Raw genomic sequence first — 14,128 nt, forward strand, 5'->3', positions numbered from 1 at the left:
GAAAGTCTCTCCTGAAAGCAGTCATCTATCTTCTCACAGCTGCCATCTGGCTTTGATACACGCTCTCAATGCAGGCCTTCATGCAGGAGATACAAATGCTCACTGACACCGTATGTATAATATGAAGCCTGGACCTGGATACTTTGAAACTGTAGTGCAGAGCGACTGTGTGTAATTGTAGTATTAAGGCGCTTTGATGTCCTACTATAATTTCTACCCATCTGAAAGGGAGTCTAAGGGCTCCCTGATGAGGGTTTGCTGTGCCCCTCTGTCCAGACGGCTCCTGGCCTCACTCTGTAATTATGAAAATGGAGTGTTTGTATTTATAGGCTAAGCCCACAAGCGGCTACCCTTCTCTGTCTTGCAGCTGCAAAACATCACTGGAAATCGAGTTGCCCTCCAGTTTTAAAAGTCAGCATCTTCCATGGCGAGCCGTGTATTTACTTATGTGGGTGACAGGGTAACCTGCAGCTCTGCTGGGTGCGCCTATTTTCAAGCACAGTTGTGAAACCGTATTGAGTGGGTGGATGTGGTTAATCAAAGCGAGCAGGCAAGGTGGATCTGAAATGACTAAGTTCACCAATCAGAGAGAATTAGTTGGGTTTTTTTCTTTTCAAATCTGTTCTTTTTAATATTTACAATAAATACACATTTTTTACAGTATAAAATCCATGTACTTATTTATAGAAATTTAAGTAAAAAATAATGCACAGGGCATCAAGCCCTGATAGTGTACAGAGGGGCTGGATCCAAGAGTTTCACACAGAGAAGAAGAAAAGAAATTCCAAATAGGATTAAAATAAGTCAAAAAAGGCAGTTCAGACACATGAGGCAGTTTAAATAAAACATTGTCTCTGCGCTTGTTAGGCAACTGTATGTGCATTTTACCCCTGTCAACAAGAACATTTACATTTTTTGGCCACGTCGTTCTGTTACAAAGAGTTTTACAGTAGCACAGTCATAGAAAGGCACTTTTGTGTCAAACACAGCGTTCCAGTTCTGTCAAGGAAGAGTAGTATATACAGGGCCAGCCCCTTCTTGGTCTGCCTGCTCTTAAGCAAACAAAGCTTTTCTAAAGCTTTCTTTATACAACCAAAGTAGTACCAGCTACATTATTAGAAAAAAAACATACACTAAAATGTTTTAATTCAATATTTTATATGTATATATATATATATATATAAAAAAAACAGAATTTGGCCACATGGAGAGCATTTTAAATAAAAAAATACAGCTGAATCACAATACAAAATAATACAATCCCCCCCTTTGTGAACACCCCAAAGTCCTCTGCTGAGCTCCTTCACATGTGTCTCTTCATGTGAAGCGCCAAATGGTCAGACCTGGAGAAGGCGCGCTCGCACAGGTGGCACTGGAAGGGTCTGTGTCCGGTGTGTTTACGGAAATGACGGGTCAGCTCGTCGGAGCGGGCGAACTTCCACCCGCAGCCTTCCCAGCTGCAGTGGTATGGCTTCTCACCTGCGTGGAAGAAAAACAAGGGGAGCACTATTAGTAGGAGTTTTAAGTTCGGATCGTCGTGCGTAATTTGCGCACAAAAGCTGTAAAGCGGTGAGGAGGAGAAGGAGAGGAAACGTACCAGTGTGAGTTCGCAGATGTGCCTTCAGGTGTGAACTCTTGGTGTAGGTTTTACCGCAGCCGGCAAACGTGCAGGTGTGCGTCGCCGTGCGCTTCCGCGGCCACGTACGCCTCCCTCTCTTGGGCTTGGACTCCAGCAGCTCCAGCGGGGACGAGGGCGGTGTGAGCATCACCCTCTGCGCGCCCGCGGGCTGCAGGCTGAGACCCTCGTCGTACATCCCGAAGCCGGGGTGCGGAGCGTGGTAGGGCATCTGCATCTGCGGAGCCTGCGGGTGGTGCTGGAAGGACGCCGCCGTGTGGTATTTCTGCTGGAAGCACAGCTGAGCCTGGCAGTCCGTGGCTTGCTGGTCGTCGGGGCTCAGCGGCGGTGTCATGCTGCTGGCCGCCCGCGGGGAGATGGCCACCCGGGGCTGCTCGAAGGACATCATGCAGGAAACGTTGCCCTCTTGCTTGATCTTGCTGCAGCTCTGAGGGACCATGCCCATAACGGGGCCGTAGCTGTCCATGGCTGGCTCTATTTTGATGTTGTCCGGGCGGGGGAACGGCGCCGTGTTGACGAAAAATCTCCCCTGAACGCCGGGGTTGCGCGTTACGCCGTAGCCGGCGGGTCCATCGGAGCGGAGCAGCTCCGTCATGAGGCTGGCACCGTAGGGAGGAGGCGGGGAGCGGTGGTCCTCGGCGGGATACTGCGGCACGGAGTTCCCGGTTGTCGTGTACATGTTGGGATCAGCTGTGCCAACGTATTCCACCGTGCTGTCTGATCCGGTTGTGTTGGAGAGAATAAAATCCAGATCCAAGAAATCGCTCAGATCCTCGTCGTCCTTTCTGCTCTGACAGTCCAGAGTTTGTACCAGTTCAAGCATGGAGCAACTTGTAGGTGGGAGTTTGTCCATGTCTCCTTTCCACCTCTGCGGGGGAGAAAATAAAATAAGAATTAGACGTTAGAAATGCATTTTGCACAAGTTAAATCTTGCATTTCTTGCTTCTTTAGCGCACACACACAAAAAAGTACTTTAAGTATTTAAAAAAAGAACATCCTGCAAGATGAGTGAAAACTTACATTTTCCCAGCTTTTTTCTCTTTGGTTCGAGAACGTCGAAAATGAGGGCAGCATCACTCCTGACAAGGCCATCGTTTAGGGTGAAATAACACTAAAACTTATTATTTTTTTTTGGTTAAAGTTAAGCGGAGCGGCAGCCGCGCCAGAGTTTAAGGTACTTTCACGGTGTCCCCCTCTCTCCACAGCTGCGCTTCAAACACATGAACACAAGTTTAAAAGTGGTAGGAGGTCCTCCCCGACCTTATAACTCTCCAAGCGGAGATCGCCTGGCCAATTGTGAGAGCTCAGGAAACAACGTAAAGTTTGGTAAATTTAGCGCTTTATAAAGCAGAGCGGGCTGCCGGGCTCAGTGTGCTGTGTGACAGGCACGGCGGAGCAGCCCTATAAGAGGATGCTGACGCAGAAAGCGGCCAGCCCACCTTGTGTAAAAAAAAAAAAAAATGTTTCAGGACAAACAGACAGCCTGTATAGCAACCATAGATACTTACGTAATATGCACAGAAGAACAAGTCTGATGACAGAAACCGCCGCAGGACAAGACGCACTAACAGCATCATTTATAAGCTGTCAGTTGTTCGTGTAATCATTACCCCACAGGAATGAGGCTTTCAGGTGTACACTAATTAGGTTTTATTTAATCTGAAGTTATGCGAGGAAAGATCTGGAAGGAAAAATGTCTTTCTGTACTTACGCAATCATGAGACAACACAAAAACACCTGAAGACATTTTTAATACAGGGAAATTAGTATTAGTTACGAAACGTATTTTACTTATAAAGAAATATACAAGTGTGTAAAAAACAAAAAAAAAGTTTAACAATTGTTAAGTGATTATGACTCCGTTTGTCTGTAGCTACGGCGCTAATGCTAACGTTCAGCTTGCTAGCAATTGATTAAAAAATAATTTCCGCTTTAATCAACTATGTTTTTGCTTAATGGTAGCAACATTAGCTGCTTTTTGGGTAGTGAGATTGCAACTAGCGTTAACCACAGTTAGCGCTAGCTTCTTTGAAATGTTCACTGATGACATAAAACTTTAGCTACGTTCTGGGTAGCAAATCCTACTAAACAGTTTGCTTAGGCTACAACCAAAGCTAATTCAGCTGTTAGCTATCCTTGTTTTTCAAGTTTGGGTTGTATTAACAATCACTGTCACGCCAACAAGCCTTGCAAGTCTGCGAGTACAAGAATTAAATTTGTCCAACTTCAACTTGTTTAGCCACAGTGCTAATGGTTAAGTCAAACTTGCTAGCAATCCATACAAAAAATAATTATGAACTATATATTTTTTTCTATACATTAGGCTCACTAGTTGTAAAATTCCAACATTAGGTACTTTTTTGATAATTAAAGTTATAGTTTTAGATAGCACTAATGCTGAAGACGACCTTGCTGGTTAAGCTAATTTACTATCTTTATCGTTCATGTTTGGGTTACAAGTATTAATGACTATATCAACTTGGCAAAAGTATTTTTGATCCAGTTTCAAGCGAAAATATCTTAGCACATTTGAAATGAGAAAAAAACTCAATTACAAGTAGCTTTTCAGCAAGATAAAAGCTTGTTTTAAATCAATATCTCCAGAATATTGATTTTTTTTTTTAAAAGTACTAGTTAAGAAGGGCATTTTTTGCAGCGTAGACCATTATTATTTCATCATTTAATCACAAAACAATTCTTATTTCAGTTTATTTTATTGTGCTTTAGTTATTAAGCTTTTAGTTTCTTTAGAAAGTTTCAGGTAAGACCTGTTCCCCAGTGTTCAAAAGTGTACAAAAGCATTTTAAGGACTTGCCTTTAATACTGTGATAATTCTCTTTTTATAGTGTAGGGAGAGCGGCCATTAGCAGTGTCTCATCCACCTGCTTGGCGCGTTTTGCTCTCGGCTCATTATCATTAATGGAAGATGGCTTTTTGTTCCCTCACAGCGGGCTTGTCCAAACAGGCGCCAGGATCGTCTGAATCGGTTTTCATCGCGCTTTTTCACGCTGGAACCTCTCGTGATGTAAACATGATTTAGGGTAACATCTCTTTCAGGTGTAAATGGCGGACTTTTAAGGGGAACGCGCGGTGTCAATTGGGGCTACATTTGCATCACAACAATCAACTCGCTGGTCCGCTTGTTGCTATTTCTGCAGAGGAATCTGGTTTTTGACGAGGAAGAGGATGGAAGAGTTGCTTGGTCAGCAGGAAAACTGTTTCATTGCCTGCTGCTGCACGACTTATTTTTGTCTGTTTGCTCTGGAAACTCATTTGAAGCCCGAGCTTCAATCCAAAATGCTTTTTTTTTAAAGAGTACAATGTATATCTAGATCAGTGTTAACACTATTCACATAAAATGAATAAATACTGAAAGACAAAGCTCAATAAATTCCCCAAGTCTTTGAAAATTGATAATTATAAGTATAGAGGATATGTTAAAAATTATATTTAAAATCTTGTGGACAGGATAAAAACTGTAGAAATTAAATAATTCTATATTTAAGTGATGATTAATCAGATTTTTCTATCTCTGGAAATTAAAGTGATGTATTTGTCCATACACAAAATAGTTGATTAACCTCGTATTTTTGTTAAATTATATTAAGAAAAACATGGTTTTCTATCTAATGAAACAGGACACCATTGGTCTGCTCAGGCGATGCATAACATCCCAAACCACAATACTTTTTCCTCCATGTTTTACAACAAGTGTGTTTTTTTTTTTTGCTTTTTTTTGTTACTTGGAATACTCTAATTATTCCTTATTTTAGCTTCATTTGTCCAATGAACATTATTTCAGATGTTTTACTGTTTGTCTCTTTTCTCTGCTCTCCATGTTTTTTTCTTACAGAGCAGAAGTTGCACACCTCCAATGAAAACTAAACTTGTGCAGCACTTTTCTAAATGTTGGGTGTGCATTTTCACGTCACCTTTATGAGGGCCTTTTTTTTTTTTTTTACATCCTTTAGTGACATTTTTGGATTTTTGGACACTTGCACTCTGCTATATGGGTAAAAAGCCAGACCTGGGTTTTTTTGGCAGCCATTTCTGTAAAGTAGAATATCTGATTTTGTCTTTTGAAACTTCTTTAAATCCCTTGCCAGTCTCACAAGCTGCTCCAGTCGTCTTTTTTGAAGGCCTCTGATGTTACAAGTTCATTCTCACTTCAACAGAAACACACCAAATTAAATGTCTGCAAAATGCTGAGTAATGATGTTCTAAATAAGGACACGTGGTATGAAACATCAAAACATTATTCAGTGTTAAGTGTATACCGCATAAACAAAAGCATTTTGTAAAACATGTTTCTGTATTAATTTTCTGAGTATTGTTAAAATTGAAATATCTAATTGTTCAAATACGTTCAATGCTGTTTGAACGTTGTAAAATTGTTTAAACGTTTGATTTTCAAAGCCTTCTGTTTACTCCAGAAATTACTGAAAAGTTTCTATATAAAGATATAAAAACCTATTAGAGGAAGTGAAACAGAGTCAGCCTATAAAGTGAAACAGAATGGATGTGCCTGCTGCTGCTGCTGCTGCAGGTACGATGCTGCAGCCATGATGCGTTGCTGACCTGGGCTTGTCCGTGTTGCTCACATCCATGTGACGGACGCATCACCTGTCATCAGCCTGTCATGTCCAACATGGCCAGTAAAGTCTGTGAGTGCAGCTGTGAGGTTTCCACATCCTGATGCTTGATCTGCACTGAGTTTTCAGTGGAAAGTGCGTCACACAGAGGGAGTCCAGTAAGGCCTGACAGGAAACGTTTTTTTATTTGGCCGGCCTGATGGTCGAACCCCTGACCGCTGAGTCTGACCCCAGTTTTTGCCACAACCCTCCTCTGTTTGCTACTAGTGAGAGTGAGCACTCTCACTTCCCCTTTTGCACAACTACCTTGAGTACTTTAAAAAGCTCTGTAGTTCGAATTTGGGGAACTTAATCCCTTGCTGAACTCTTGCTGTCATCTTGTTTTATTAACCAATCCAGATCTGTTTTACTCAAAGATTCTTGAGCAATATTTTAGATATTTTTTGAGGCTATGTGAGAAGTTTTTGTTTGCTGTGTGTCAGCAGCTCCTTCATCACGTACAACTAATAGAATAACTTTAACACTAGTCATGAAGGAGTTTTAAACTGACGTGGTATGTCAGTTTATGAAGGAGTTTTAAACTGATCAGAAGTTTCTATACAGTCATCAGGGATGTTGATGTCAAAATAATTTCAGGCTTTGAATGATGCATTTAAAGTATGGAATGACTATTCAACATATAACTTAATAATTTTTTTAAACAAAAAAATTAAGAGCACATGTTTGAAGGAGTTCCCCAAACCAACTGCAAGCATGGTGGTAGCTGTATCATAGTATGAGTAGATTTTAAGACTCAAACATATATATATACCAACCTCCGTGTTGGTGTGTGTGTATATATATATATATATATATATATATATATATATATATATATATATATACCTCCCGAGGTAATAATAATATATACAAATTTTTCAGACATCCATCCATTTTCTTGACACCCTTGTCCCTCAGTGGGGTCGGGACGTGCTGGTGCCTATCTCCAGCTGACGTTCCGGGCGAGACAGGTCTGGACAGGTCGCCAGTCTGTCACAGGGCAACACAGAGACACAGGACAAACAACCACACACTCACACCTAGGGGCAATTTGGAGAGGCCAATCAACCTGACAGTCATGTTTTTGAACTGTGGGAAGAATACCCGGAGAAAACCCACGCATGCACAGGGAGAACATGCAAACTCCATGCAGAAAGATTGGGGCTGGGAATCGAACCCAGAACCTTCTTGCTGCAAGGCAACAGCTCTACCAACTGCGCCACTGTGCAGCCCAGCAGTTTTCAGACATAAAGAACCTATTAAAAGTCAAGCCCAAGGTTTGGAAATTAGATTTAAGTCTTAACTTTGACTAAGAACCTGCACCACTTTCTTTTTTTTTCTTTTTGAGCCTGTCAAGAAGAGGGGATTATCTACAGTCTCGAAGTTGAAGTTTCTAAAGCGTATGTGTTTCTAGTTCCAGTTACCGAAATCCTACAGAAACCTTCTAGAAATCATTCATCTGCAGCGACTGTTTTAAAAAGTTGAACAAGAAAATAATAAATTATGGATATAATCTTTTGGCTAAAGGTTAATTTAACATTATTTTTGAATAATTACATTTTTATTTATTTATTATTGATTTTCAACTACTAATGTCAGTTTCAAGTAATTTAAGCAAGCAACCAAAACAGATTTTGTTCCGTTTAAAATGTAATCAACATTTAAATAATTATTTAAACTCCGAAAAATAGCTACCGTTAGCAGGAGTAAACAGTGTGATTCACCTCAATGCTCTTATTTTGAAATGTAAACCGGATGTTCTGTGTTAAGACAGGCGGTAAGAGAAGTTTAAAACGTGGCTAATGTCGGACCGGCTAACATAATCTGCTTGCCTTTATTATATCTACGTGATTACATAGTAAGTCTTCTGATGCCCTCGGTTTAAAATGCGTATTTACCAATTAAATTACTGAAAATACGATGCCAGAGAAGTAAGCTAGCGATATTTAAAAGAAAACAAAAAGTCAAATTGAATACGTTAATTTCGTTTCCTGTAGAAACGCCTACGCTGATTGCTCGTCCAATCGTATTGCGACTGATTTTGTTCGTCCAATCAGATGCGGCTATTGAGGAACGCCTTCTTTTGGAAACGCCCACTTCGTCCGCAAATGTTCAAGGGTGAACCTCACACACCATCGCGTTACTGCATCCATGTTTAGATGTTTCTTCAGGTCTGGCAGCAATCGGACCTGGATGTAGGTAGTTAAATTATTCCTTTAAATGTTGATATTTAAGGTAGATTCGTTATTTAACCATTTTTACACAAAGACAGTGGTTTGAATAGTATTTTTTCCATTAATAAATTAAATTGACAGATTTTTTTTTACCATTGAATTGCATGTAAAAAAAAAAAAAAGTATGATGATCTGAAAAATCATAGTATAAAAAAAAAATACAAATTACTTATTGTGTGACTTCGGGGATAGCTCAGATGGGGGAAAAAACCCAGTAACTTGGCGGCTGGAGTGGGAGCTCTCAGTAATTCGAATGACGTTTTCTGATCCAGGTTTGTATTTCACCCTGTGCCGTCACTTCCTGTGAATTAGTGTGCATGACCGGTGAGATAATTTTATTTTAGCAGTCAGAGCCTCAGAAGTAGAATGGGTGGGACGCCTTTCTGAGCGCAGCAGCCTTACTTAAAACATGTTCTCAGTGGAGGTTGCAAGGAGAGAGAGAGAGATTTGTAAGCACTTCATAAAGAACTGATGCACCTTCAAAGGAAGGTCAAAGGTCAGAAACAGGACAAATACCTTGCTAATTGTGAGGATTCAGACCCTCTGACTGCCTGTTTAGTTTTTTAGTCCCATCTGCAGCGGAACCTTTGAATGAGGATGAGCAACATTTCTAGAGAAAATTCAGAGAATCCTTCCCTTAAACTGACATTTGCACAACATTTTTGCCATTGGGTAACCCGCACTATTTCACAACTATAACATCTACTTTCTATTGTTGCTGCTGCTGCATTATCTTTAGCATTTACCAACTTATCAGCAAGTTGAAGAGTTGACAAGAATGACAAGTAGTTGGAGTGCTGAACAGCCTATGTCTACCTAATCATCTACTTCTGTTTTTGGGTGTAAATATTTTAAGGTTTCACTTTAAAAACTGCACACACAAAGCAAAAACGCAAACGTGGCTTTCCAGGAATTAGAATAGAAGTGTGATATTTAAATCCAACAGTGACTAAGGAATAATGGATAAATTACATTAATCTGAAATGTCAATCTGATGGATTTATAAGAGCACATAAAGTATTTACGGATTTATTTTTTTGTTTTCTTTATAACTCTTAACCGTTTCAGTTGATCAAACTAATTTTATATTGGATAAAAGTGATAAAAAAAAATTTAATGTGGTTTGGATTTGTTATAAGGAGTCCAAAAATAATTCAGAAAATCTTAAAGTCATCAGTACAACCTGAAGCAAACCAGAAAGCCACCTTCGCTTACAAACGATGAAGGTTTTAGAGAGGCCTAGTCAAAGTCTGGACTTAATTCCAGTTGTTGTGTCATGACCTTAAGCCGTCCTTTGTGGTTGAGTTTAAAAAAATAAAAAAAAATCACCAGAGTGGATCAAAATTCCTCCAGTGGGAAGTGAAAGACTAATTGACTGCAGCTGTTTCTGCCTGTGGCAGTACAACCAGGACTAGGGAGCAATTACTTTTTGTCAATGAAATGAATTAAATCATTTGTATTTACGCAAGTTAACTTTTATGAGAGAAGTTGGTTTGACGATCTGAAACATTTGAGACGAAATCTGTAAGGGGGTACATACTTTTTCAGGGTTTCCCCCAAAAAACTTGCTAAGCCCGGTGCTTGGTGCGCTAGGGCAGTCCTTCAGCTGCCCACCATGTTTTTGAGGTAAAACATGTTTATAGTTGACAGGAAATGTGAAAATATCACTTGATAGTTATGTGTTATTGGTAGACGAGAAAAGTAATACCTAAACACCAACTACAAAGTCAATAAAAAGGCAATCATTAAACAAAAACTAAAGTAAATGAACAATGCTAAGCCTGGTGGCCCACCAGGCTTATGACACTGAGGAAAACCCTGCTTTTTCTCAACACTGTAAAGGCTTTAAATGATTTTTTTTAAAAGTGTTTTCGTCCAAGTACTTGCTCCAAAGTGTTGTAATGTTTCATCATGCAGAAGGACTCATGTTCTCCATGATGAAACCTCAGGTTGTCCGTCTAACATTGAACTGCTTAATTTAATTTAATGAACCCTGGCATGCCTCACGTCTGTGTCAGTTCGGCAAGCTCTTCATCACTTTGGACACCTCAGCCTCATGCACTCCGGCGTACGTGGAAAAACAGCGTGAGAGAGGCAGCGGCGGTCCTGCTGGACATCCTGACTGAACAAGAGTCAGTGGGAGTTTGAGGCTGACTGAGATCCTGCCCTGGTCTCAGAGCTTATATAGCCCAGTTATTTTTAACCGCCCACCCCTTGCTTATTACAGCGCTTTCCCCCCTGAAACATTCAGGAAGCACGTTCGGCTCCTTTTCCTGCTCACATGCGGCCAGATTCAAACAGAATCAAAGAATGATAGCATTGAGGCTCTCCAACCACCACAACCTTCCCCCCCCCCCACTCTCTTTCCTCTCTCTCTCCTTCTCTCTCTTGCTGGAAAAAAACGGGGGGTAGAAATGTTTAGTAAAAAGTTGGCACGCGCCAAAGGAATGACAGAGCTGGCTCCAGTCCTACTCTAGTTTCAGAAACCCTCAACTATTTGTTAGAAAAACAGCACAGGGACCGTCGAGCTCATACGCACTGCTACGTGCTGGCAGCTTTCAGCACCGTATTCCTGGGAAAGGTACCTAAAAGAAACAAAAATGTCACAAAAGCTCCCCAAACAGAGCTGTGAAACATAAGCAGCAGTAATGGATTTTATGAAACTATCTAATTCCTAATGGTTTTTTTGTAAATTAGGAGCAGTTCAGCTCTTTTTCTTCACTTACTGTAGAGAGTTAGTACAGAAACTCTAAGTTTACTGCTCTGGGAAACAACAGTACTTCGTTTCATGTGTTTTATTAGAATCCATTAGCTTTTATTACAACATTAAGACAAACATTTTACATTTAATCAAATCCGTATATAAAGGATTCGGTGGCTTTGACTCAATTAAAAAGTTAATTTTGTCAATTCAGTTCAATTCTTCGAAAACGAGCCAAATAAATACAAGACAATTAACGCGTTTTTCATTCCAGACCTGTACGTCCATGTACTGTACAGGATATGATCTCAATGCTTTGTTCCTTTTGCATTATTTGTTGAATTTATGCAACATAACATGGAGGCAAGTCTGGAACTGGTGACATTAGTGAAGCCCAGACTGTGGACTTCATCAACGCCACTCATCACAGACTGTGGAAACTTCACACTGGACCTCAAATAGCCTAAATAAAGAAGATGACTTTGGACCACAGAGCAGAACAGTTATTTGTAGTTATTTGTAGTTTGGGTAATCAGATGTTCTGTCGTTGCGCTTTAGTTGCTTAACAAAGAATATGCTGTTGCTCATGTCCTGGATATCTCTACATATTCAAAGGACTTGCTATCTCTTTTGCATGTGTGCTTTCCTCTACAACTGTTTTCCTTCCACTCAACTTTCAGTTTCAATCCTTGGACACAGTGTTCTGTAAATAGATACTTAGCAAGGACATTTTGTGACTTACCCTTGTTGTGTCAGGAATATAACGTAACCTTTTTGTAATAAAAATCCTCTTTTATTGGTCCCGTATGACTTTTTTGAGAAGCTAAATTTGGGGATTTTTACTAACTATGAGCCAAAATTAGCAGAGCTAAACACAGAAATATGTGTTTTTGAACTGAATTACTGAAACCAATGACATTTCAATGGATTAGGGTCTGAATTCTTGTTAAATACCATTTATTAGGATTATCAGAGCAGCTTTAGCAAAAATGGATTAAATATTTTTATAAATCTGTGTTTTTAGTACCTCAGTTGTAGAGTCATATCTGTTGCAGAAAACTTGCATCTAATACTGTGCCTCTCTTCTCTCTATCTAGTTTTTGTTAGGGACTTTCTCTGTATAATAAACCTTTTAACTGCCTCCACAAACATACCGGTGGTTTTACTTCTGAAAACAGCTCTGGCTCCTGCTATGTTCCACAGCTTTTGTGCTTTAAAACAGCGAGAGTCTGGCTTCCACAGGACCCAAACATGTGTTTCAACAACCAGCATAGCTTTTAGCAAGTGTTATGGAAACCCACCTTTTAAAAATATGCAGCGCACTAGCTAACATGGCAGGAATAACAGCTACATGTGGATATAATTGAGCAAGTAGAGGACTGAGGGGATGGGGCCTGATTTATTAGCTGTTAACACCAGAAATCAGTGGTCCCACTCATCACACCACACACATACGCACAAGTTCAGGCGAGTGAAAATGTTGTTTTCTTCCACCCAAAGTGCCAAGGAAAGGAACTTTTTGTTTGACAAATGAGAAACGGTGAGATCTTAAAGCCTTGAAATGGGCCACTGGAATGCTTTCAGATTGCTGCTTGGATCCATGAAAATCCAAAGTGCTTGCCAGGTTTAATGTGCATAACAAGTTACAAGTGTTGGACACACTTTTCATTGTTCACTAAAACATGTTATTCAGGATAAAAATACACAACACTCTCTTGTTAAGCATTAGAGTTAATTGTTACCATTTTGTTGTAAAATGCAGAAATTTGCCCAAAATTACCAGTTACTACTAACACTGAGGTAACTTCTGAAACTTAACTTCTTACTGGGAAAACAGAATCGCCACTTTGTTGTGCAGGTACACAGCTACTGATAATTTGTACCCCCAAGAGTGGAGATAAGGAAGACTGTAGGTGTTGCCCTTGTGGCTATTAATGCATGTTAAGATATATTTGGTGTGCAAACTATAATAAAAAGCAGCTAAAAGGGTTTTTAGAGAGGTTCTCGCATCGTTTAATCGCAAAGGCTATGATTCCAAACAAGGGGCAAAACTAAGCTAATCAAAATTATAAGCTAGTAGAGAAGTGTAGCTTCTTATTCTGCATTGCATTTGTACTCAAAAGTCAAGCTAACGTACCCAGTTTTTTTAGTACATCTGATAAAAGTAAACTGAGACAAGCTAGCTACTAGCTAGGTTAGGCTTTTATGCTGCATTCGTTGTGTACTCAAAATGATACTTTCCAAGATTAAAGTCAGAGAGATCATCTGTATGGTTGGATGAAGTCATAGATTGAGTTAGAAATGTAGAAGCTCCCACAATTTTAACCAGAAAACTCAAGTTCTGTAGAGCCATAGTGATACCTGAAAAAATTAAATGTTTGCTGTCCTTCAAAACTGTGTGTTAATATAGTCAGTCACACTTTAACTGTCTAATCTATGTAAGTGAAATGTTGCTACAGGCTCTGAGTAGCATCTTCAAGCCCTCAAAATATGCTTTTATTAACATGTCTTGCTAATATTAATTAGTTACTGACTACAATAAGGAGCAACTTCTTCTATAAACAAGCTGCCGAGATGATTGTTCTCCGTAGGCAGCAGAGGTGGTTCTGGTATCTGATCATGATTATTCCGTGTTCTGCTCTTTTCAGTGTTTTCAGGGCACTTTCTACAGGAAAAAGAGGCACAACCAGAACTCGCTAGCTTCCTTGGGATTGGGCGATGTAGTGAATGTCGCTGGGAGCGATCAAGGCCCGAGTGTCTTTCCTGGATTTCTTCTCTCTCTGACCTGACCTCAGATAAGCAAAAGATGATGCTAAATAGATTCCAGCTTTTCCAACTTATGATTTGAACTTGGATAAGTTGGGGGTGAGATTTTCCCAATTATGAGCTAAAACATTTGTTGCAGTATCATAGTACAACCATGGTG

General features: G+C 40.0%; 1 protein-coding gene across 1 annotated transcript; it reads right to left on the reverse strand.

The window, feature by feature from the left end:
• Positions 1-602: 602 nt before the first annotated feature.
• klf2b (Kruppel like factor 2b) lies at positions 603-3,031 on the reverse strand. Its single transcript, XM_008434433.2, has 3 exons — positions 2,657-3,031; positions 1,598-2,504; positions 603-1,479 (listed from the first exon to the last, which is right to left on the reverse strand). The coding sequence occupies exons 1-3, from the start codon at positions 2,726-2,728 to the stop codon at positions 1,304-1,306; spliced, it is 1,155 nt and encodes a 384-aa protein (XP_008432655.1). The 5' UTR covers positions 2,729-3,031; the 3' UTR covers positions 603-1,303.
• Between the last annotated feature and the right edge of the window lie 11,097 nt (positions 3,032-14,128).

The sequence above is a fragment of the Poecilia reticulata genome, chromosome 17 (assembly GCF_904066995.2).
Source record: "Poecilia reticulata chromosome 17, P_reticulata-male-v2, whole genome shotgun sequence".
Classification (NCBI taxonomy): Eukaryota; Metazoa; Chordata; class Actinopteri; order Cyprinodontiformes; family Poeciliidae; genus Poecilia; species Poecilia reticulata.

Coding starts and splice junctions, on each gene's coding strand:
- klf2b (XM_008434433.2), bottom strand. CDS start 2,728: ATGGCCTTGTCAGGAGTGATGCTGCCCTCATTTTCGACGTTCTCGAAC. Junction 2,505..2,656: donor GAGAAAAAAGCTGGGAAAAT/GTAAGTTTTCAC, acceptor TCTCCCCCGCAG/AGGTGGAAAGGAGACATGGA. Junction 1,480..1,597: donor ACATCTGCGAACTCACACTG/GTACGTTTCCTC, acceptor TCTTCCACGCAG/GTGAGAAGCCATACCACTGC.